We start from the raw sequence: 23,916 nt of genomic DNA on the forward strand, positions 1-23,916 counted from the left end.
TTGTAGATTGAGCTCTGAAGCCATAGGTATGAAGAAAAAAAATGAAAAAAACTTGGTTATGTGCATATATAGAAGCAATGCATATTTGTATATATGTAAATGTCTGTGTTTATAATACACAAAGTAATTTAAGGAATGCAAAAAAAATCTAAATATTAGATTTTAATTTATATTGTGACAATTGAGTCTGTTATTTAAAAAAATAAATATTGAAAAAGATGTAGGAAGCTTTGTAGCTCTTTGTATCAATGTTTCCTAGTGGTCAGTTGGCACAAAACCCTGTAGTTGTCTAGGCATAAGTGCACTAGCCTACTAGACTGTTTATTAGGTGGCACAAAGGAGTTCTGGATCTTGTCATTTGAATTATACCACAAGATCTAAAATCTGTCAAACAATATTTTCTCAAATAAATATTGTTTAAAACAGTTGTTTGTTTTCAGTCTTAAAATCTAACATGCAGTTATAAAATGACATGGTGGTTTGTGCAACCTGGGATTTATTTAGGAACTCACTGAACATAATACTCTGGATAGAATATTCCTAACAGTCAAATCAGGTAAGACTGAACCACCACCACTCATGAAATAACACATCATTCCATCATAGTTGATCCTGGGATCTGCCGGGAGAATTTGCAGCAAGTGTCTTTAAATAAAGAACTCCACAAATTGGAACTCTAATCTAGGATCTCAGTGGGCCAGACAAAGCATTTAGCCATCAAGTACTTTACTCTGGTAATCCTCAAATATTAAAGTGTGGGGGGAAAATGTGGCTCACAGATGTAAAAATATTTTTAAGGATAGAAAATGTAACTGAATGTTTATTACCAGAGCATAATTAAAGTATGAACACCGACACTATTTACAATCTAAATTGCAAAGACAACATGCCAGTCAAACAATTGTATCAACTGAGAACAATGAACATGTAGAGGTCATGTCATGGACTATCCAGACACATACAAGAGTGGTAATCCTTCCAATTCCAGTTGTCTAGAGGATGCGATTTCAAAATAAGACTTTGATACATTTACATTTTCTGTTTATCCCACCAATAACCAAACTTTTTTATATTAATTTCCTATTTGTCATCCGGTCAACATTAAGGTTTCTAGCAATAAGTATGATGGCAAGGCAGTTGAAAAGAAATTCAGGAGTAGTTCTAGGTAGTCCTTCCTTTCATTTTTGTAATGTGCTACAGTGTCAATGACCACAAAAGCTTGAATTGCAATAGTTGTATGTAATGAGTCAGATATTATGCCTTCGAGAAGAGTTCTCACCTTTGTCACAATAGAATAAAACAATATAAAAACAATTCGATATTATTGAAAGTTCCACCACTAGCCAATTTTAAAATGTTTGCTTTCTCCTTACAGTTTTCCTGACCAAGTTGTAACCTAAAAGCACTAACACTGAACATGCTTTCTTATAAAGGTACAGAAATAATACTAGAGTCAGTTTCAAGAAGGCAAGTCATCCTTCAATAGTCCAGTGGTCAAAGTTCAATGAAGTCCATAAAGATGTAGGATGTGGTCAGTGCCAAACACCTCTTCTAGTAGAACCAGTGTATAAACTATGTTGACAGAGAGGAATAGCCAGGGCTAGCCAGCTCTATAGTAGAGACGCAAAGCCATTATCTGTGGAATCCTGCTGGTCAGACTTGCGGGAGCTTTTGCTGGGGTTGGGGGTGGTTGAATACTTGGGTGGGTATCGAATAAAGAGACGGTCCTCCTCCTTCTTGATCCAACGTAGAAGCTTGGTTATTGCGTTAATGGCACGGGCCTTAGTCACCAAGGGGCTGAAGCAAGTGTACAACTCAAATTTACTTGTGACCTATAGAGAAATGGACAGAGTATGCAATTAGTTTACTTAGCAGGTCCATTTAAATTATTATTAATTGTCTATTCATTTAGGTATGGACTGTATACTGCAATTCAGCTCTTAGTTACCAATGTTCTACATCATGACAATAAACTAAACCTTAAATATATAAGTTTCAAATTCCTTGAAATTAGTGTTGTGTTCCATTGAGCCGAAAAGTATGCAACATGAACGCTAGCAACAATCCAACATAGCTCAAATACTGCAATGTAAACTCTGGAACAGAATGCAAGTTTGTGAGACCCTAGCCTCCAGACTAAAACAGGCTTCAGTCAATAGACCTGCCCATAGTAACACTACGTGTATTCCCTGTGGGAGTGACATACCCAGGCCAGCAGGGTTTCCCTCTCTGCCACGTGGTAGATGAGCTTGAGGGGCCGGGAGGAGCTGTGGATGCGACCGTGCATGTAACGGTACAGGTCCAGCAGCCGCATCCTCTCCTCCTCCGTGCTGTAGGGAGCCTCCATCTCTGGGCTGAAATCAACAGCACATCAAAAGTCTTAAACAAGGACAGGGCAAGACCTTAGACATTATGCAGTGCAATATCGGKCAATTGTATACATCAGAAAGAAATAGCCATAGAACAGCGTGTTTCGAAAAATAAAACATGTTTGCTTCTCCCACTTTGATCATGCTGCTCTAACGTAAGTCAGACTGTTAGCCTTTCAATAACTCAGTTTGCAAGACACAGCATTGCATGGTGAGTATTTATTTTCCCTGTTTTATTAGATTTTGCAAGTTGGTTCTCACTGGTACGGCTTGTCTAATAAGAAACCCAAAGATGGCAATCAAGATAAATAGGAAATAATTMAAGTCATGCTTCGCTTACAGTGAGAGTGACACGATCTTATCAGTATCATCATGGATATCATACACTTTCAATGTATATGATTCTGTAATGTTAATATGGCAATCATAAGCAATAGGCCTACTGGAGGCTGCATGTGATCCGACCTGCTGAGGGACATATTTTGATGTACTACACACCACAGGAGGTTGGTGGCACCTTCATTGGGGAGGACGGGCTCCTGGTAATGGCTGGAGTGTAGTCAGTGGAATGGCATCAAATACTTAGAACGTGGTTTCCATGGATTAGATGCCATTCCATTCACTTTGTTCCAGCCATTATCATGAGCCCTCCTCCCCTCAGCAGCCTCCTGTGCTACACATCTCCCCTTTGACGTTACTTTTTGAGTAATTATGTTTGTAGGTTAATCTTTCTGCACATTAACACAGAAATGCAGAACCACTATTTAGTTAAAACATGCAAGAAAGTAGTAAAATGACAAAGACAGATGTGAATCATTCATAATCATTCACTGGGTGAAGGTTACACAGGCACAATCTAAACATACCACCTACCTGGTGAACTGGGTGAGCTGCTTGTGGTTGTCTGGCACGTCAAAGGGCTTGTACATGAAGTGCCTGAGGTCTGAGACGCCCACCTGGCTCACGCTGTAGGAGTGGGCCTTGGCTATGAGGCTCAGGGAGCTCTGAGCCAGCATGGCCACCTCTATCCTCCTCTTACACTCTGCCACCGCATAAAAGGCCTCCTTATCCGTGGAGAGCAGCAGCAGACACACAGTGCATTCTGGGGGGTCCAGGTAGGAGATGTAGGCATAGAAGTAACAGTCAGGGTTAAAGAGAGGCAGGCAGATGGGAGTCCAGATCTCTCCAGCCTGGAAGGCAGAGGAGGCCCCAATGAGGTTGAGCAGSAGGTGGACGTCAGRAGGCTCCAGCCTGGRGTCCTCYATCACCGTCTTCTCCTGGACYATGGTGAGCAGCTGGTTCTTGGCYATGAGGATGGAGAAMACCAGGTTMGGGGTGATGGCCTTCTGRAGGATCTGGCTGAGGGAGTCCCTGAGAGAGGAMYRCAYMGGCAGGCAGTGCACCGCTGCCAGCAGGAAGCTGGGGTCRGAGTCCACCAGGTTGAGGAGGCCYTCRAGGATCTTCTCGGAGCCGGCCAGRAGTCGCCGCAGGTCATAGTTCTTCTTGTGTTCGAAGATGCGTGTGATGCTGGCCTGGGTGAGCATGCTGATGATCTGGTAGTAGACGTACAGCAGCTCAGCACGCAGCTGCTGCTCTGACTGACGGCTGCTTGACACAGACACCAGCACCAGAGGACCCTTCTGCATGAACACCACCGTGTGCCCGTCTGAGGGAAGAGTAGAGGTAGAGACACAGGGAAACAGCATGATGTAAAGCTGTACAGAAGGAGCAAAGTATGATGCAAAAACACCTACAGTAACTTATTGTCATAGTCAAGAATGTAAGGAAATTCTAGAAAGTCTCACCTGAGTAGACAGAGCGGATCATGTTGTCACTACTCTGGACAAAGGACACCAGTGCCATCATGACTCCCATGGTGGACGACAGGGCCTCTTCACTGCCGTAGCGGGAGTAGATTGGTTTCCCTGCCTCACTCAGGACAAACACATGCTTCCTGTGCTGCCTCCAGCTCTCAGCCATCACGTCTTCATCACGGTGGGATGGGGGGGCCTCTGGGGCGCCAGTCTCTGACAGTGGAGAGGACATCCCCTTCACTCCCATACCTTGTTCCTCCAGTTTACCTCTGGCCAACATAGTGACCACAAACTCCCCTGAGTCGTACTGCACATTTTCAGCTGAAGATGAAGCCTCTTCTGGCACAGTCTCTGGTTGACCACCTGAACTGTTCTGATATTCTGTCTTATTGCACTCATCAGTCTCTTCATCTTTTACCTGGTCAGGGGCCGGTTCTAGTTCCTGGTCAGGGGGCGGTTCTAGTTCCTGGTCAGGGGCCGGTTCTAGTTCCTGGTCAGGGGCCGGTTCTAGTTCCTGGGTCCCCTCCTCACCCATAGTATCTGATGGAGGTGGATTCTTAGGCTCCTCTAAAGTCACATTGGTGTCATTGTCTCCTCCCACTGGCCCAGCAGGCTCAGGAACTGTGTGATTTTCAGAGGGCAGAGCAGGAGTGAGATCAGCAGAACCTGACAATCAGACAAATGAACTCAGTAAAATAATCACAAACACTGCTGATCCCCCTACTTACTGAGTGGAGACATGTCAAGATCAGCTGGATGTCATTAAAGATTAGCTAACTTTCATTATAGATTAGATATCACATGCTATTAGAAAGGCATTTCATTACCAGTTGACAGTGTGCAGTCAGAGGATGGATTCTCACAACTCTTTATCTCCTCCATCTCTCCCTTTTCTTGATTGTCATCTCTCTCCATGTTGACATCACAAACACTGTAAATCACAGAAAAGGAAGCATTCATTGGCATACTAGTCATTCATTTGATATTCAGTTAACTAACAGTAACAGACATCATACAACAGCACACCACTAGCGATCGAGCTACGCAGCTAGCCACAAACTGGTAATGCAAGTAGCTAATGCCCTAGATAGACGACAAGCCTAAAATGGGTCATTATGGAGAGTGTCAGAGGACATACAGAGTGAACAAAAAATGAGGAACACCTTCCTAATATTGAGTTGCGCACCCCATTTGCCCTCAGAACAGCCTAAATTAGTCAGGGCATGGACTCTACAAGGTGTCAAAAGCGTTCCACAGGGATGCTGGCACATGTTGACTCCAATGCTTCCCACAGTTGTGTAAAGTTGGCTGGATGTCCTTCGGGTGGTGGACCATTCTTGATACACACAGGAAACTGTTGTGTGTGAAAAACCCAGCAGTGTTGCAGTTCTTGAAACACTCAAACAGTGCACCTGGCACCTATAACATACCTGGTTCAAATGCACTTAAATATTTTGTCTTGCCAATTCACCCTCTGAATGGCACATATACACAATCCATGCCTCAAGCCTTAAAAATCCTTATTTAACCTGTGTCCTTCCCTTCGTGTACACTGTTTGAAGTGGATTTAACAGGTGACACAGCGTTGGTCAGTCTATGTCATGGTAAGTGCAGGTGTTCCTAATTTGTTGTACACGCAGTGTGTGTTTAGTTTTGGTAACAAACACTCACTGGATCTTGATCAGATTAAAGCTCCTGTAGTAGGAACATTTTTAAGTAACGTTAGCTGTTTGTTACTGGCAACATTCGCTTTATTTACTACGCTTTGAACTTCAACTTAATTTAACTAGCTAAATTKATTTCCTAAAACAACTGAAGCCAATATGCATCGCTATACAGACCAGAAAACATCACAGCTAACATTAGCTCTAAATTAAAATGCCTTTATCTAGCTAACTGGATTAATACGATTAGCAGGCAAAACAATTTTGGGCTAATGAGTTAACATTACCTATCTAGCTAGCTAGCTAAATAAAACTAAATTAAGTACCTAACTAGCTAGATGATTTAGATGTTATTGCAGGCTAAAGCTACCCTCACTACGTAACATCCAGCTAAATACATTCCAGTAAATTACTGTACTTCCCAACCCCCCCAGTTTGCCGAACACAATAAAGCAGCCAGCTAGTTAACTATAGTAGCTTTAGCAAATACCTAACTTTATCAGTGTAGCTACAATACTAACACAACTTGAAATAATGTAACAAACAAATTTTACGTTTGGAAATTCCGTTGTTAAATCATCGGGGGAAAGGTATAACTAACTGGTAAACAAGTTGTTTTTTCACTCACAACAGCACATCCATAATCCCAATGGTGACGGGATTCATTGTCCAATGGTAATTTAGATGGAGCAAGTAATAAACCAATGAGGGGAGAAACTCCCTCTCCCACAGACAGGGTACGTTCCAGTGCGCTTTTTTGTTTTGTTTGTTTTTTGTTTACGATTCGTGCTGGTTGCCGTCAATGCGCAGCCATGTACAGACACGATTCCCTAAAACTAGACCAAAAAATATACTTTCAGATTTGACACGGAGGATTCTATTCCCCCCCAAAAGGTAGCTAACTGTACCAAGAGCTAGCTATATGAGATACTGGTTATCTCATTATAATAGTACGGTTATTTGAAATGAAAAGTATTTCATAACAGTAAAGCAAATATTATTGCATCTGTGACTGAAAGTTTCCTCCTCAATCTGTTTGACGAATGGGGTGATTTGAAACAGTCAGCGCATCACCCGTTGGCTAGCTGTTACGCGTTTAGCCCCTGTTCATATAGCTAGCTATAGTACACATCAGTGGTTTAGACAGTTACTCGGCCTTGGTCATATTAACTAACGTTAGCTAGCTGGTTTAGATAAAATGTTTTTTGAGAAAGCATACATTTTGGGTGTTGTTTTATAAAATGGAAGAGCCCTGGGATTTCGAGTTTTTATCCCGCATTGTGGACGGGTTTGTTTCGTTTCTTTCCGAATTTGTTGACGACTGGCTGGCTAATGATATGAGAGTGTCAATATTCAAGATATTGTTTAGTTGGCTCGTTGTCAGTCTCATTGCCATCCATTTCGCGTGGAAATTTTACGGAAACACTGTGAACGATATGTATTACCGACAAGGTGAGTGCTAAACTAGCTAGTTATTCATATTCGAATAATTGCCACCATCATCAAGTTTAGTTCTATAACGTTAGTTAGCTATGTCTGAAAGGCATGCTGCCATGAAGTGCTAGCTAGCTAACTTGTATTGCTGTCTAACGTTTAGGTACTGGTGGAAAGAATGGAGGCACACCTGACACTGCACCTCACAGGAGCGGATGGTAGGTGTCCAAGCATCTATGTTTCCCTCCAGGTACCCCCAAATACTGACTGTTATTCTCCCCAGTCACTATACAGTCTCGTTTATAGGTGTGAACCTTTCCTTGTCTCATATCAGTGAATGGTTGTGATAATGTTTTCTATCTGCCAGGGAGAGTGCGGCAGGAGACAACCTCAAGACACATCGTGAGTGACAGACAGGACATAAGTTGGACTACATACAATTTGCTCTCTGTCTTATCAGACAGGGTTGCTGAGTAGACACAGACTTGCTAATGTTGTGCCTTTTCAAATGGACTGGAGTTCATTGATGAGGTGGGCCTGTGGATGCTTCCTTTGAGCTGAAGAAGTTTCTCCTTGTTGGTTGTCATGACGATATAACGGTTATGCTGTTTGCTTCCACACAAACACCATGTAATATGCTAAGATATTCTCTCATATGCCATATCTTTTTAAATCTCATGTCTTTTTAAATTTAGCTCCTCTGGCTCATGTACAATTGTACCTCCTTTTATTGGTGAGACATTCAAATATCCATCTGGCTACATATCCACTGATTGATATAGATTTACATGAAATGTTATTCTAATCTGTAGACAGAATCTGGAGAGACTCAACAACTGTATGCTGTGAGAGTTGTGGGTTGGTGTGACTGCAGTTATGTTCATAACATTGTATGAGTAAGGAGCTGTTCAGAGAGATGGTTTCTGTTTTTATTTTTGCTGGAGCAAGGCTACATAGTAATCCATGAAGATTGCGCTGGAGCAAGGCTACTGTAGAGAGAGTGGTCAGAGATAGAGGTCTTACATCAAACAGCAGCTTTCCTCAAATTCATATTTCTTATTCTTGACAGCCTGAGCCCTCAATGACTGTCTTTTGATTGTTATGAAAATATAAAACAGTTAAGACTGGGGTGCGTTCAGTTTGATTGAACATTTGCTACATTGTTTATCTGTTTGTACTAAATGACACGTTTCCCCAAAACGTTCTTGAACAGATGTTGCGGTAGGTTTGCTCTGTTTCGTGGGTGTGACGGGTTGATGCTTGAAGAAAGTGAGTGACGTATTTAAAGGTAAGCGGCCATGCTGACAGCCTTCCACAACCCAACCCCTCCCCGTTTTTTAACTGGCCATTTAGAACAGCACCGTTTCCATTTGATTGAATGTTGGAGTATGTTTTTTTTGTACTGAACGCAGCCCTGTTTTCTGATTGCTGTGAAAATATTAAACAGTGAAGGCCAATAATGCTTTTTATTGTCTCAGGTACAGGTTGGTACCTGTAGCAGTCCAATGGAGTAGGCACGTTGATTGTACATTTTATGTTATGGTCTTGTGCAGTTGATTGGTACATAAAGAATTTTGTTTAAAATTCTAATTTCCTAATGTTGTTTTTTCTTCATTGTCTAAAATGATGTCTAGCACACAACTTAGTCCAGCAGATAGGTGACATAATTGTTCCATTTTATGATACAAGTATCAAACTTGGTACACTACTGCTAGATACTTTAAGGAACATTTGAAAGTGTTTTGCAGTCCAGGGAGCCTGTCAGTCAACCTTCTACCTGTTAGAAGAAAATAGAGTAAAATCATTCCAAACAATATCAAAATAACTAATTTATCTACCCACTATATTACCCCAAAGATATAGACAATACATCTGATCATAAAGTACTCTTAAGATCTTAATAGAGGTCATATTGAGGTCACTTTGACCATAGTCCAGCAGCTATGTGAAAAAATTATAGAGCCACCAAATTTCACACATTGCTACGGCATGTCTAAATAAGTATTTGTTTGTAGTGCCATCGCAGATTTGGTCAATTACACAACCCTGGCGTCATTTCCAATATGGCCGCTGAAAAATAGGCTAAGAAATCCAAGATAGGGAACTAGTTGGATAGATGTCACCAGGGGTATAATTAAATGTATTTATACAGCCCTTTTTACAACAGCAGTTGTCGTAAAGTGCTTATACAGAAACCAAGCCTAAAACCCCAGAGAGCAAGCAATGCAGATSTAGAGGCACAGTGGCTAGAAAAACATCCTAGAAAGGCAGGACTAGGAGGAAACCAAGAGAGGAACCTGGCTCTGAAGGATGGCCAGTCCTCTTCTGGCTGTGCCGGGTGGAGATTATAAGAGTACATGGCCATTAAGGCCAGATCGTTCTTCAAGATGATCAAACGTTGATAGAAGACCAGCAGGGTCAGACAGGAGTAGTCAGGCCATGTAGTCCTGAGGCATGGCCCTAGGGCTCAGGTCCTCCGGGAGGGGAAAGAGAGGGATGGGAGAATTAGAGGGAGCATATCTAAGATCACACAGGACAGCAGACTGACCCTAGCCCCCCAGCATATAAACTATTGCAGCATGGATACAGGAGACTGAAGAGGGGTCGGGGGACACTGGCCCCGTCCAAAGTTACCCCCAGACAGGGGAAACCAGGCAGGACATAACCTCACCCACTTTGGCAAAGCACATCTCCCACAAATGGGATATCAACAGGCCACTAACTTACTACCCTGAGACAAGGCTGAGTATAGCCCACAAAGATCAACCTACCGCACAAACTCAAGGACAGGAAGAATGGAAGAGTGCAAGCAAGCCAGTGACTCAGCCCTCGTAATAGGGTTAGAGGCAGAGAATCCCAGTGGAGATAGGGGAGCCGGCTAGGCAGAGACAGCAAGTGTGGTTTGTCACTCCAGTGCCTTGCCGTTCGCCTTCGCACCCCTGGGCCGGAGTACACTTCATCATAGAACCTACTGAAGAGATGAGTCGTCACTCCTTAAAGGTTGAGACCGAGTCTGCATCTCTCACATGGATCGGCAGACCATTCTATAAAAATGAAGCAATATAGGAGAAAGTGATGCCTCCAGCTGTTTTCTTAGAAATTCTAGGAACAATAAGGAGGCCTGCGTCTTGTGACCGTAGCATACGTGTAGGTACAGTATGTAATGGAGAACCAAAATGGCGAGATGGGTACAAACAAGCAAGTCCATGTAATGCTTTGTAGGATAGCAGTAAAACCTTGATGTCAGCCCTAGCCTTAACAGGAAGCCAGTGCAGGGAGGCTAGCACTGATCACATTTTGGGGTTGTAGTCAAGATTACAGCAGCTGTATTTAGCACTAACTGAAGTTTATTTAGTTCCTTATCCGGGTAGCCGGAGAGTCGAGCATTGCAGTAGTCTAATCTTGAAGTGACAAATGCATGGATGAGCTTTTCTGCATCAAATTTAGACAAGAAGTTTCTGATTTTTGCAATGTTAAGAAGATGAGAAAAGGCTGCTCCTGAAATATTTTTGACACGTTCATCGAAGGCGATATCAGGGTCCAGAGTAACGCCAAGGTCATTCAGTTTTATTTGAGATGACTGTACAACCATCTAGATTTACTCTGCTCTGGTCAGAGAGCAAGGAGACAGAGCCAAAGTTCACATATTTATTATGGACTTGTGGTTGGACATGGTAAAGTTGGATTTGTGTGTGGTTCTGAAAAAAAGGAGAGACATAAGCAAGTTGCATAATGTAAAAAGGTAAAGGTGATAAGGATGATTATATTAAACCAATATACACTGCTCAAAAAAAATAAAGGGAACACTTAAACAACACAATGTAACTCCAAGTCAATCACACTTCTGTGAAATCAAACTGTCTACTTAGGAAGCAACACTGATTGACAATAAATCTCACATGCTGTTGTGCAAATGGAATAGACAACAGGTGGAAATTATAGGCAATTAGCAAGACACCCCCAATAAAGGAGTGGTTCTGCAGGTGGTGACCACAGACCACTTCTCAGTTCTATGCTCCTGGCTGATGTTTTGGTCACTTTTGAATGCTGGCGGTGCATTCACACTAGTGGTAGCATGAGACGGAGTCTACAACCCACACAAGTGGCTCAGGTAGTGCAGCTCATCCAGGATGGCACATCAATGCGAGTTGTGGCAAGAAGGTTTTCTGTGTCTGTCAGCTTAGTGTCCAGAGCATGGAGGCGCTACCAGGAGACAGGCCAGTACATCAGGAGACGTGGAGGAGGCCGTAGGGGCAACAACCCGCAGCAGGACCGCTACTCCGCCTTTGAGCAAGGAGGAGCACTGCCAAAGCCCTGCAAAATGACCTCCAGCAGGCCACAAATGTGCATGTGTCTGCTCAAACGGTCAGAAACAGACTCCATGAGGGTGGTATGAGGGCCCGACGTCCACAGGTTGGGGTTGTGCTTACAGCCCAACACCGTGCAGGACGTTTGGCATTTGCCAGAGAACACCAAGATTGGCAAATTCGCCACTGGCGCCCTGTGCTCTTCACAGATGAAAGCAGGTTCACACTGAGCAATGTGACAAGACGTGACAGAGTCTGGAGACGCCGTGGAGAACGTTCTGCTGCCTGCAACATCCTCCAGCATGACCGGTTTGGCGGTGGGTCAGTCATGGTGTGGGTGGCATTTCTTTGGGGGGCCGTACAGCCTCCATGGGCTCGCCAGAGGTAGCCTGACTGCCATTAGGTACCGAGATGAGATCCTCAGACCCCTTGTAAGACCATATGCTGGTGGGTTGGCCCTGGGTTCTCCTAATGCAAGACAATGCTAGACCTCATGTGACTGGAGTGTGTCAGCAGTTCCTGCAAGAGGAAGGCATTGATGCTATGGACTGGCCCGCCGGTTCCCCAGACCTAAATCCAATTGAGCACATCTGGGACATCATGTCTCGCTCCATCCACCAACGCCACGTTGCACCACAGACTGTCCAGGAGTTGGCGGATGCTTTAGTCCAGGTCTGGGAGGAGATCCCTCAGGAGACCATCCGCCACCTCATCAGGAGCATGCCCAGGCGTTGTAGGGCGGTCATACAGGCACGTGGAGGTCACACACACTACTGAGCCTCATTTTGACTTGTTTTAAGGACATTACATCAAAGTTGGATCAGCCTGTAGTGTGGTTTTCCACTTTAATTTTGAGTGTGACTCCAAATCCAGACCTCCATGGGTTGATACATTTTGTGTGATTTTGTTGTCAGCACATTCAACTATGTAAAGAAAAAAGTATTTAATACGAATATTTCATTCATTCAGATCTAGGATGTGTTATTTTAGTGTTCCCTTTATTTTTTTGAGCAGTGTATCAAATAAGGAAAAGTATTACGTAACTAAAAGATACATGGAAATAGGAGATGTACTTTTAACACACAACTGGAAAGAAACTGAGTAACGGCTTGACAAGCTCATTCATACCTTCAGTTTGTATTTAAATCCTATCAGGGCAGTCCTGATAATTAGTGACAAGTGTGTGGCATTGAGAAAGAGTCAACAGGTGAAAATGAACTTGGTTGATTAAAGTCATCTCTGTAGTATTAGAGAGGTACATCCAAAGTGAGAGGGATAACTGGACCCAAAATCTGTCTTCTCCAGCAGGTGTTTTTCTTCTTTTTTTTCTCGCTAAGCAAGGCATTTTTGTATGGAAATCAATGAGTGTCGAATTTGGTCAACAAAATTCACCACTGAGTATAATAGGTTAAATCTGCAATGGCACTATAGCTAGACATCTTTGTTTAGACTTTTACACCATGTAAAAACTGAAAGGTCTCATAATGGGTTACCTGTCTCTGCTGGACATAATGCATTCCAATGTAGTTTTACCTAAAGTGATGTGTACAGGGCAGGTTTCCTGTCTTTTTTCTTTTTAAAATTGACAAAACATTATCATTGCAATCAGTAGACTTCAGGGAACACCCAAATTACTTTCTAGAGTGTTTACATGTAAAACTATTGGAACTAGTCATGGTAAAAAATTCATTTGGCACATGTTTTCACCACAAGTTTAAAGGAAAAGTATATATGGTGTTTGTGAGCCATTTTGTGTTTTCCCAGACCCCTCAAACATTTTAAACCATCATTGGGCTGTAAAGTACCAAATTTTTTATGGCGACATGTCCAAGTGAATCCTGTCCAATATGGCCCCATGCAGCTGGTTAGTGGTCATATGGGAAATGGCAGCCAGGGGGGTAATGGACCAAATCTGTAATGGCACTATAGCCAAGAATAATTTAGATATGCCCCAGCTGTGGAATTTCTTGACTATCAACAAGTCCAAAATGTTTTCCCGTGGTAATTGGACTATGGTCAAAATGACCTCAATATGACCCCCTTGAAGGTCTTAAGAGTATGTTATTGTCTATGTTGTTTGTGGGGTTTATTTAGTGGGTAGATAACATTACAAAGTAATTTAGATATTATTTGGAATGACTTTACCCTATTTTCTTCTAATAGGAAATCAGAATGGCAGCCATTTTATTGAACTGCATCCAATCTTCAAAATTTTTCCTTATTAAGGTATCTAGTATTAGTGTACTATGTCTGATACTTGTATCATAAAGTGGAACAGTCTTGGGTATATTTGGTTATCCGCTGGACTAACTGCTCTGTACAGAAACAATCTCTTCACAAATAACACAAAAGTAAACTATTTACTGTATTTATTCTTATCATAGACATAACTGACTGCTGCTTTTTAAATTAAACATGGATCTCCAAAAGTGCTTGCTGGAAAGAATATCATGGGCATGGTCAGCTTTGAAAAGCTGCTCTCTGAATATACTCAGTCTGCTCTGTGTAGATTCATACTGAAATGTGTAATTGACAGCTTTCATGCCCTTGTCTTCATCAACGACCAGACACGACTATGGGGATTGGTGGGATGAGCAGCATGTGCACATCCATCACATTGGTACCCGTTAACCCTGGTAGGAGCAGCCGCTGCCCACCAGACAGGCGTGAAAAGAAGGTGAAGGAATCATTGTTGACGAGGAAGCCTTCAGGGTCGAGCCCCTGTGCTCGTGCTTCTTTGCCAAGCCCCGCGTCTGTGACTGCCCCTGCTGCCTCAGTTGGCCCGTCCTGACCATCGGTTCCACCACTCAGGAACAGGGGACCCTTCGGAGGGAGCTCCATGCCTCCCAGCTCAAGCCCTACTCTCAGGGCCAGCTCCTGGTTCCGCCCACCACGCCCCTTGCCTGTCAACTGCACAGTGGGCTCTCCCCCAGCCAGCAGACAGGTGGCTCCCCAGCCCTCCCCACGCCCCTCACCAAGCACCTGCATGGCACGGCACAAGTCCCAGCTTTCCACGCCTGTCTCGGGCCCCAGCTTCAGAATCTCAGCAGGCAACTCAGGAGGGGGCTCGTCACGGGAGCAGGCAAAGCGAGCCAGTAGACCATAAAGACGGGAGACAGACTGTACGTCCCCGCACACCCCTGGCGACAGCACAACTGGACGGAATCCGAGCTCCCGCGCACGTCTCCCTGCGCATTCCAGAGCAATGCTATTGGAGCCAATCACAGCATTGAGAACATGTGCCGCCCTGTCTGACTGCTCTCCAGACTCCTCCCATCGGGGAGCTGAGCGTCCAAGCACCTCTTTCACTGAGACAGGGAGAGAGGAGGACAGCCCGTAACGTTCAAGGACCGACCAAATCTCCTCAGGCCACACCTCAGTCCACACTGTGGGGCCACTGGCTATCAAGTCCAGGGGATCTCCAATTACATCAGACAGAACCAGGGCCACCACCTGTTATAAAATGTTAACAGGAACATTTTATTTGACCAAATACGACCAGAATGTAAAGTTAATGTGCAAGAAGTTCAGGTCTTTGGGTAAAAGCTCTATAATGAGCTAGTACAGTTGTGCTCTTACCTGAGCAGGGTGAGCGCAGTGTGCAAGTCCTCCTCCTTTCAAAATCGACAGGGCACGGCGTACAGAGTTAAGCTCCTGAATGGTGGCACCAGCACCAGCCAGTCTGCGTGTAACATCCTGTTTCTCTTGAAGAGAGATTGGTGGGACTGGTGCAGGCAAGAGTGCAGACCCTCCTCCTACACACACACACACACACACACACAGTAGGCATGTACATATTTATGGACAACCTGTAGCTTCAGTGATTCAAATTGAGTAATCACTAGTTTGTGTGACATAGTTACATGATTTAGTAGTTTGGTATCAGTTTACCTGAGATGAGTACAAGCAACATGTCATTCTCTGTTAATGTGCTGACCAGCTCCTTGATACATTTGGCTGCCCTCTGGGCATCAGCATCTGGCAGGTTGTGTTTAGCTCCCTCCATCACTGTGATGTGACTTCCATCCTTCAACAACATCTGGCTGAGGTGGAATTAAAACAGATTAAGAATTAATTTACCAACCAAACTCATCCCACCCACAAACAAAACAGATTAAGAATTAATTTACCAACCAAACTCATCCCACCCACAAACAATCTGGTTCTAGTTTGAGTTGCTTACTCTTTCCCATGCTGCCGTATTGTCTCCTGAATGCCGTGTGGCACACTGATCACTCCTCTCACCAAGTGGTCCCCCACAATCCTCTCTGCCTCGGCAGCCATGCCCAGCACAGCTTTGCCAAAGCCTACCAGGTGAAGGTTGTTTTTTAGCGTGAAGCTGCGTCCATTCACTAGGAGGGTGTCTCCTGTACGCTCCAGACTCCGCCGCACCACAATGTCTGGTTGCACAGCTTCGATAGCCGTAGCAAACACCTCCCGTGCTCGCATGTCCAGTGACATTCTGCAAACTATGGCTCGCCTCACCCCCACAGGGGCCAGTAAAGATAAAGGCCGATACAGGGACACAACACAAGCCATCAGGCTGTCCTTGCAGGGAGCACCTAGCGGACAGGAGAGAAAAGGCAAAAACCATGTTTCTGGATCACAGGATGTACTGTAAATTATGACTGCTGTTTCTTTCTGCTGTTCTGATTTTACTGGTTATTTACCAAAAGGAGGACACCCAAAAGAATCCAGATAGAAGGTCAACTTTGTCACTTGCCTTGAGATGCCCACCCAACACGTCGGATAACCCCATAGTCTCTGCATTTAGTTGACAAGTCATTGTGACTGAATCCTACAGAGGTTGCCTACCTGTACACCGGGTATGGTGAACCTCTGGATTTCCTCTGTGCTCCGTGTGAGAGCTGTGTATTGCAGAGTTGGGATCAGCACTAAGGCAGTGTGGCAAAATCTGGACAGAGCTCAACTCAAGTTGAATGTGTACACACTGTGTAATGATTGACTCAAGCTTGACCAAAGGGCAGGAAAAGTGAGCAGTCTGCGTGTTTGTCTTTTTAGATGTACAATCAGCTACTACCCAGGGTCAAAACACAGCAGTATTCAATTTGAGCGTCTAGGTATTAAAAATATTGACTGGAATGGGAACAGATCCACCTTGTGGCAGGGTGGATGAGTGCTGAATATTCAAACCTCACTCACATACTGCGAACTGCCAAAATAAAGGAAACACCAACATAACATTTCTTAATAGGGCGTTGGGCCACCACAACCCGCCAGAACAGCTTCAATGCGCCTTGGCAGATTCTACAAATGTCTGGAACTCTTTGGAGGGATGCGGCATCATTCTTCCATGAGAAATTCCATCATTTGGTGTTTTGAGGTTGGAAAACGCTGTCTTAGCGCCGCTCCAAAATCTCCCATAATTGTTCAATTGGGTTGAGATCTGGTGACTTGACAGACACATACATCCTTTAAACCCGATTGTTTATTTTGAGACCACCATGATGGGAAACTGGACTTTWAAWTTTTTTTTATACATGACCCTAAACATGGGATGTTAATTGCTTAATTAACTAATGGAAACCACACCTGTGTGGAAGCACCTGCTTTCAATACACTTTGTATCCCTCATTTACTCAAGTGTTTAATTTATTTTGGCTATTACTTGTACGTCACTAACGTCAAGATGGGAAGCACAGTACACAATTTGTTTTCCATGTGCTCATCACCTGTCGTTGGCTAGGCTATCACCTGCAAGCTGGTAATGTGATGGGGAGGCAAATGTCTCTCTGAATGACAACTACCACCACTAAAAAACAAAACATTTCTAGGTAGCCATTTAAACCATGTTCTCGGAGCTACACGTTTTCAGTGTATCTGAAAATGATTGGATGGGTATTATGGGAATACCCCACCCTGCCCTCTGATTGGATATGTGGATTTTGCCCATGGGTGTATTCAGTTGCAAAGCGTTTTGTCTTAAATGCTTCCATTGTTCTAAAGTGGAGAGTGAAGTCCCCGGGTTTCCTTAACTTCTTTTAGACACATTTGTTTTAAGAGGAAGACTGCTGAACTACAACTTGTGTTTAACAAAACCTAACTAGTTTAGTGTAAGCGGTTTCTGTTGCAAATCGTTTTGCAATCGGCGTAATGAATACACCCCAGGGCTAGGGGTCGATTTACATAACCCAATGACTTCAAACTCACCTGCATTGCTACTTCGGTTATTCTGTCTTGACAGTCAGAGCACGTATTATTGTATGACTGATAAGTTGTAAATGTGAGAATGTCTCTGCTCCATTTTTGTCTATATCCAAAAGCGTTATGATTGCGTCTTCCTTGTTTATAGTCTGTGCTCTTATGGTTGTGTGCGAAACATGAATTGACTGTACCGCGATAGTTGTTGTATATCGCGAGAGTTAATACGCGTGTCTGTGGAACTTGCGGGTAGCCGACTTATGGAAGGCGGTGCTTTTACATGACTCGTGTAACAAGTGTACCAGAAGGGCTTTCTTTACAGTTTTTGAAACACACAGTTCTATATATTTTTTTCTTCAAAATAGTAAAGCTCCTATTTAAAAACCACACAAATAGATGATCAGATAATAGATTCAAGTAGAAAACGAGGGTCTGCGCCCCCTCAAAGAGCCCATCATGAAGCTTACGGACAATGTGCTGCGGAGCTTCAGGGTTGCAAAGGTTTTCCGAGAAAATTCAGACAAAATCAACTGTTTTGATTTCAGCTCAAACGGCGAAACCATTATTTCTAGCAGCGACGATGACTCCCTGGTTTTATACGATTGCCAAGAGGGAAAGTAAGACATGCATTGAATTAATATTAATCGACAGTTTTTTTCCGAACTGCATGTTAGGGTAGGCCAACCCCTGTGCTGTAACTAGGATCTGCTCCGTTAGTACTAGTGAGGCCTACTGCGGTATGCAAAATCCTCGGGCTCGACTTAAGACACGATCGAGAGTTTGAGCGGATGCAGGTCTGGGTTGTTAGCTTGGTAACAAAACTATCAATTGTATTTAATCTTATTTCCCACAAGCGTCTAATTTGTATATTGTGGAGGTAAAATACATAACAATATTTAACAATTGTACGTGCTAGTCGAGGTTAGCACTATATGTGGCTGCTTTAACCGCCCTTATTATGATTGTTATTGGGATTTCAGAGGCAGTTGGCTTTGCTAGAAGTTTCAGTGCCAGCAATCTAACACGGTTCCTTAAATCCTTTWAAAAAAATCCTCTCCATCCTGTGCTGGTCCAGACCCAAGCGGACCCTCTACAGTAAGAAGTATGGAGTGGATCTGATCAGGTACACACATGCAGCCAACACCGTGGTCTACAGCTCCAACAAAATTGATGGTATGTTAGTGAGGCGATTTGTGATCAGTAGGCCTATACCTGTCAATAAGCAGTTGTCCATGTAACTCTTGCCTGGCACATTTCAGGAGTGTAATATTGTATGTATATAGAAGATTGTTCATGGGGATTTCCTGACAGAGCCTGACCACGTTAATCTCAGCCTGGGGCGGCCATGCTCACCCTGGTCTGAGGTAGTTGTTTGTACAGTTTGAGGGTCCGTGATTCTGCCCGATAAAGGAGCTAACTGTACAAGCCACTGCCTTGCCTAGGGTGGTGTCTACTCATCCGACCTGCCCAGTGCCCATCGCCTCCAGGATCGGAAGCTCTACTTGCTCTCTAGTTGTCTGTGGTGATGAATGGGAATGCTATGCTGTCTTCGGCCCATAACCCCATGCTTTTATGATAATTGCAGACACTATTCGGTACCTCTCCCTCCATGACAACAAGTACATCCGGTACTTCCCCGGACACAACAAAAGGTGAGGATTGAGACCGAGAAACCCAATTATCTGAGGGGTAGTTTAGGCTACATTACTGTACTATTACTTGAGTATTGTTTTTTTTAACAGACATCAGGTGTTTCTCTCAAGGTAGATGTTTCTATACCTTTTAACATGAATGTTTCAGAGTGACGGCTCTCTCCATGTCCCCTGTGGATGACACGTTTATCTCAGGATCTTTAGACAAGACAATCCGGCTATGGGACCTGCGGTCTCCGAACTGCCAGGTGGGTTCCCTTTACTCACTAGGTCTTAGAGGTTGACACAGCAAAATGACGTTGCCATGAAGCGGGACTGCAGATATTGCGATGGATGAGATCTTTGCTTTCACAGTCACACACAGTATCTGCACATGTGCATGAGTTCACTTCACTCTTTTACAGTGTGGTAGCCGTGGGACCAAAACAGCAGAGAAGTTGAGCCTTGCGCTTCAAAGATGTTTGCTTTCTACGTCATATCGCAGAGTCTACCTTGACCACTCCTTGACATTGCAGATCAATTGACTCTAGATCAGGGATGTAAACTTGCCACTTTATGTGATATTCACCTTTTTAATCTCAATAGGTCATCCATGGGAATATTGTAGATCCGTTAAAGAAAGTGCATATATCACCAATTGAGCTATAAAAGAGGCGCAAACAAATCTTCTCCCTGGGAGAATCTCAATTGCATACTCCTCACGTCCTCTCCTCGCCTCCTTCTCAAACCCATTGGAGAAGGTTAGAGGGGTGGGACCTCTGGATATCTCATCCAATGGACTTTGAGGAGAGAGAACGCGAGGAGTATGCAATTGAGATTCATTAACGTTACCTTCTCTGTCGGCTGTGTCATCACGCACTCCATGCTACAAACTTTGTTCCCGGCTGGAAAATTTGGAATGCCGCTCGAGTTTAGCGACCTGAGTTCGAAATGATGCTGAGGTTATAGTTGATAAGAAGCAAATTATAGTTGCATGTATGTTTCAATAGGGCAAATCATTACACACACAGTTATTAACGTTAGCTAGATACGTTAGTATTTAAGCTGGCAAGTGAACATTACCACCCGCCATTTTTTWAAATTATTTCACTTTTATTTAACCAGGTAGGCCAGTTGAGAACAAGTTCTTATTTACAATTGAGAACTGGACAAGATAGAGCAAAGCAGTGCGACACAAACGACGGAGTTACACATGGAATAAATAAACATACAGTCAATAACACAATAGAAAAGTCTATATACAGTGTGTGCAAATGTAGTAAGATTAGGGAGGTAAGGCAATAAATAACCCATTGTGGTGAAATAATTACAATTTAGCAATTAAACACTGGAGTGATAGATGTGCAGAAGATGAATGTGCAAGTAGAGATTATGGGGTGCAAAGGAGCAAAAAAAAATAAAAAATAACATGGGGATGAGGTAGTTGGGTGGGCTATTTACAGATAATAATGGGGTATGTTTCTCATATCGAAATGAATGACTGAACACAGAATGAATCCTTACACATCCTACAAATAGAATCTCAGAGCGTGATGTCAGATATATGTCAGAATGGGTGCTGCATCCAGTAATATCACGTGTGACAGCTGTGAGCAGCCAGCTGCATCCCCCTAACCAGACATTAGTCTACTCAGCTGCTTCTCTCCAGCCCTGGCGCAAGGATATAGTGACAAAGGGGGCGGTTGAAATGAGTGAGGGGCACCATTTTTGGGGCTTGCGTTAGAAGCAGAATTCAATAAAATTCCATCACGCTATACTACAATAAACACAGTTCAAATGGCGAGACTCTGACCATTGAGTGCTTTTGAAGTGACAGGTCGATGCGAAATCTGTAGTCTATCTATGCTGCGCTGTATCAGCACAATGGACAGCACCCTACACACTAAAGCAAGGTCGTGTTGGTAATAATATAGGCTAATGGGGCGGCAGGTAGCCTTGTGGTTGTGCCAGTAACCGGAAGGTTGCTGGATCGAATCCCTGAGCTGACAAGGTAAAAATCTGTCTTTCTGCCCCTGAGCAAGGCAGTTAACCCACTGTTCCCCGGGCGCCAATGTCGATTAAGGCAGCCCCCCGCACCTCTCTGATTCAGAGGGGTTGGGTTAAATGCGAAAGACACACTTCAGTTGAATACGTTCAGTTGGACAACTGACAAGGTACTAGAGGTCGACCGATTATGATTTTTGATTATATGCAACGCATGACAAGCTAGTTAACCTAGTAATATCATCAACCATGTGTAGTTAACTAGTGATTACGTTAAGATTGATCGTTTTTTATTAGGTAAGTTTAATGCTAGCTAGCAACTTACCTTGGCTCATTGCTGCACTCGCATAACAGGTGGTCAGCATGCCACGCAGTTTCCTCTTGGAGTGCAATGTAATCGGCGTCCAAAAATGGCGACTACCGATTTGTTATGAAAACTTGAAATCGGCCCTAATTAATCGGCCAACCTCTACTAGGTACCCCCCTTTCCCTACAAGATAGATGGGCTGTTTGTAATAGGTGAATTACCCTATATGAATGCAGCCGTACACACCGTTGTCTTACCAAAATAATGCAACCTAAATGCTGAAAGTAGTAGCCTTGTTATTCATGCATACAAACAAATACTATATAGTAGTTTGGCTTAGAATTCCGACAACTGCGAATGCAAAGAGAACAAAGCAGCTGTACCAAGGAGGCATAGTAAACAAAATATTTGATCGATAAAGGAATGACACAATCTATAATTAGGGTAGTTGCGTTAACGTTAAACAAAAGGCAAATGGAGATCCAGATAACCAAAACGCAGTGAGCTGCAGCCATGCACAAATGGGCCTAAAGGCCTGCTTCAGACTTTGAAAATCATGCCGCTCATGAGTACAGCAACACGATGTGATGTGGCACAATACACTTCTGTGGATTACATTCGACCCCTGTAATCATATAAGTAATGCCAGCCCACCATAAACATGTTTCCAGAGTATTGAGATTGTTCAAATATGTACTTGTTATTCCCTGAAAATATTCAAATTATATGCACAAAATAAGTCATTTTTGGACCCTTGCCAGTTTGCATCCCTGTTCTAGATGGACTGTTGCACTGGATTAAATGTATTTCCTGTGACTGTCTCTGTCACTACCAGGGCCTGATGCACCTCCAGGGGAAGCCAGTTTGCTCCTTTGATCCTGAGGGTCTGATTTTTGCTGCTGGTGTGAACTCCGAGATGGTCAAATTGTACGACCTGCGATCCTTTGACAAGGTAACAGTCATTTTCAGGGCTTTCTGTTTTATAGTTGTATGTGTATTGAGAGCTGTGAATGCAGGTCAGTGGTAGATGGTTGTCTTCAGAGTAACTGTTCTTGTTGGCTTCTCTATAGGGTCCTTTTGCTACCTTCAAGCTACAGTACGACCGTACCTGTGAGTGGACAGGACTCAAGTTTAGCAATGATGGGAAGCTCATCCTTGTCTCAACCAATGGGGGTGCTCTCCGCCTCCTCGATGCCTTCAAGGGCGCTGTGATGCATTCCTTTGGGGTGAGAGATAATACGCATTCATGCAGACACTTAAAACCTAGACGGACACTGTTAGATACTTAATGCAAAGACTCTTGAACTGACATACATTTCACAACAAGAGCAAGTTGCTCAAGAAGTAAATGATAGGCCTATACTTATAGACACTCTCCTCTATCCTACAGGGCTACAACAATAGTAAAGCTGTGACGTTGGAGGCCTCCTTCACTCCTGACTCTCAGTTTATTATGATCGGTAAGTCCACAAGGAACGTGAGGTAACAGGCTCTATGTTCTGTAAAGTAAGACATGAAAGTTCCAATTGTCTTCTTATTCTACCATAGAACAATTTGGTAGTAATTATTTGAAACTGCTAATTTAACCTAACCTGGAAACATTACACACACTAAAACAGTAGTTAAGCTTCCTCTTGATTTTCTGTGGTCTGATGGTGGTTGTCTCTCAGGCTCTGAGGATGGGAAGATCCACATGTGGAATGCAGAGAGTGGGATGAAGGTGGCTGTTCTGGATGGGAAGCACACGGGTCCCGTCACCTGCCTTCAGTTCAACCCCAAATTCATGACTTTTTCTAGTGCCTGTTCAAACATGGTAAGATTAGTTATGTTGAAAACACACAATCTCACATACAGTAGAATGCTCAGTAAATCTGTTTTGTCCTCTGCAGGCATTCTGGCTCCCCACTATTGATGATTGATTGAGAGAGCGAGATGCTATGGAAGCCACAGGCAACGTGAGATCCCATTTAAAACCAGCAGGCGTCAGCACATCCAGCTCTTTGTGTGTGTGTGTGTGTGTGTTGCCAATTCAAGTTGATTGTAAATATGTAGAACTTCAGGAATATAAATTGTCAGATTTTTGTGTTCTTTTTATACTTGTAACATTAAATGTTTTCTTTTTCTAACAGGTGTTGGACTTCTATGTGTGTCTTCCTAATCAGAGGTTGTTTACCTACACCCAGTCAGTGAACCACACGGCATCATTAGCACTAGCAGGCTAGTC

The 23,916-nt window shown here is 43.5% G+C and overlaps 4 protein-coding genes across 11 annotated transcripts; 2 read left to right on the forward strand and 2 right to left on the reverse strand.

Moving 5' to 3' along the window:
* Nucleotides 1-802: 802 nt before the first annotated feature.
* Nucleotides 803-6,582, reverse strand: LOC111969951 (vacuolar fusion protein MON1 homolog B). Of its 6 annotated transcripts, none has more exons than XM_023996362.1 (6): nt 6,476-6,582; nt 5,011-5,114; nt 4,175-4,804; nt 3,243-4,035; nt 2,207-2,354; nt 803-1,832 (listed from the first exon to the last, which is right to left on the reverse strand). In XM_023996362.1, the coding sequence occupies exons 1-6, from the start codon at nt 6,511-6,513 to the stop codon at nt 1,611-1,613; spliced, it is 1,935 nt and encodes a 644-aa protein (XP_023852130.1). In that variant the 5' UTR covers nt 6,514-6,582; the 3' UTR covers nt 803-1,610. The 6 variants fall into 6 exon arrangements, with proteins under 6 accessions (XP_023852130.1, XP_023852124.1, XP_023852148.1 ...); XM_023996356.2 differs by having other exon boundaries at nt 4,175-4,849; nt 6,476-6,580; XM_023996380.1 differs by having other exon boundaries at nt 4,175-4,849; nt 6,402-6,490.
* Nucleotides 6,583-6,688: 106 nt separating this feature from the next.
* On the forward strand, nt 6,689-8,871 carry LOC111970011 (T-cell leukemia translocation-altered gene protein homolog). 2 transcript variants are annotated; one of them, XM_023996496.2, is made up of 3 exons: nt 6,689-7,299; nt 7,445-7,531; nt 7,649-8,871. In XM_023996496.2, exons 1-2 carry the CDS (start codon nt 7,089-7,091, stop codon nt 7,501-7,503), a joined length of 270 nt encoding a protein of 89 aa, XP_023852264.1. In that variant the 5' UTR covers nt 6,689-7,088; the 3' UTR covers nt 7,504-7,531; nt 7,649-8,871. The 2 variants fall into 2 exon arrangements, with proteins under 2 accessions (XP_023852264.1, XP_023852255.1); XM_023996487.1 differs by having other exon boundaries at nt 6,691-7,299; nt 7,445-7,499.
* Nucleotides 8,872-13,940: 5,069 nt separating this feature from the next.
* LOC111969973 (glycerate kinase) lies at nt 13,941-17,946 on the reverse strand. Of its 2 annotated transcripts, none has more exons than XM_023996410.2 (5): nt 17,760-17,946; nt 15,772-16,150; nt 15,480-15,631; nt 15,168-15,343; nt 13,941-15,041 (listed from the first exon to the last, which is right to left on the reverse strand). In XM_023996410.2, exons 2-5 carry the CDS (start codon nt 16,125-16,127, stop codon nt 14,145-14,147), a joined length of 1,581 nt encoding a protein of 526 aa, XP_023852178.1. In that variant the 5' UTR covers nt 16,128-16,150; nt 17,760-17,946; the 3' UTR covers nt 13,941-14,144. The 2 variants fall into 2 exon arrangements, with proteins under 2 accessions (XP_023852178.1, XP_023852169.1); XM_023996401.2 differs by lacking the exon at nt 17,760-17,946 and adding an exon at nt 16,404-16,507.
* A 59-nt stretch (nt 17,947-18,005) lies between these two features.
* Nucleotides 18,006-23,822, forward strand: LOC111969996 (WD repeat-containing protein 82). Its single transcript, XM_023996465.2, has 9 exons — nt 18,006-18,367; nt 18,826-18,923; nt 19,336-19,402; nt 19,551-19,650; nt 22,528-22,644; nt 22,763-22,918; nt 23,083-23,152; nt 23,363-23,505; nt 23,582-23,822. Exons 1-9 carry the CDS (start codon nt 18,207-18,209, stop codon nt 23,609-23,611), a joined length of 942 nt encoding a protein of 313 aa, XP_023852233.1. The 5' UTR covers nt 18,006-18,206; the 3' UTR covers nt 23,612-23,822.
* Nucleotides 23,823-23,916: the final 94 nt, after the last annotated feature.

The sequence above is a fragment of the Salvelinus sp. IW2-2015 genome, linkage group LG1 (assembly GCF_002910315.2).
Source record: "Salvelinus sp. IW2-2015 linkage group LG1, ASM291031v2, whole genome shotgun sequence".
NCBI classification, from domain to species: domain Eukaryota; kingdom Metazoa; phylum Chordata; class Actinopteri; order Salmoniformes; family Salmonidae; genus Salvelinus; species Salvelinus sp. IW2-2015.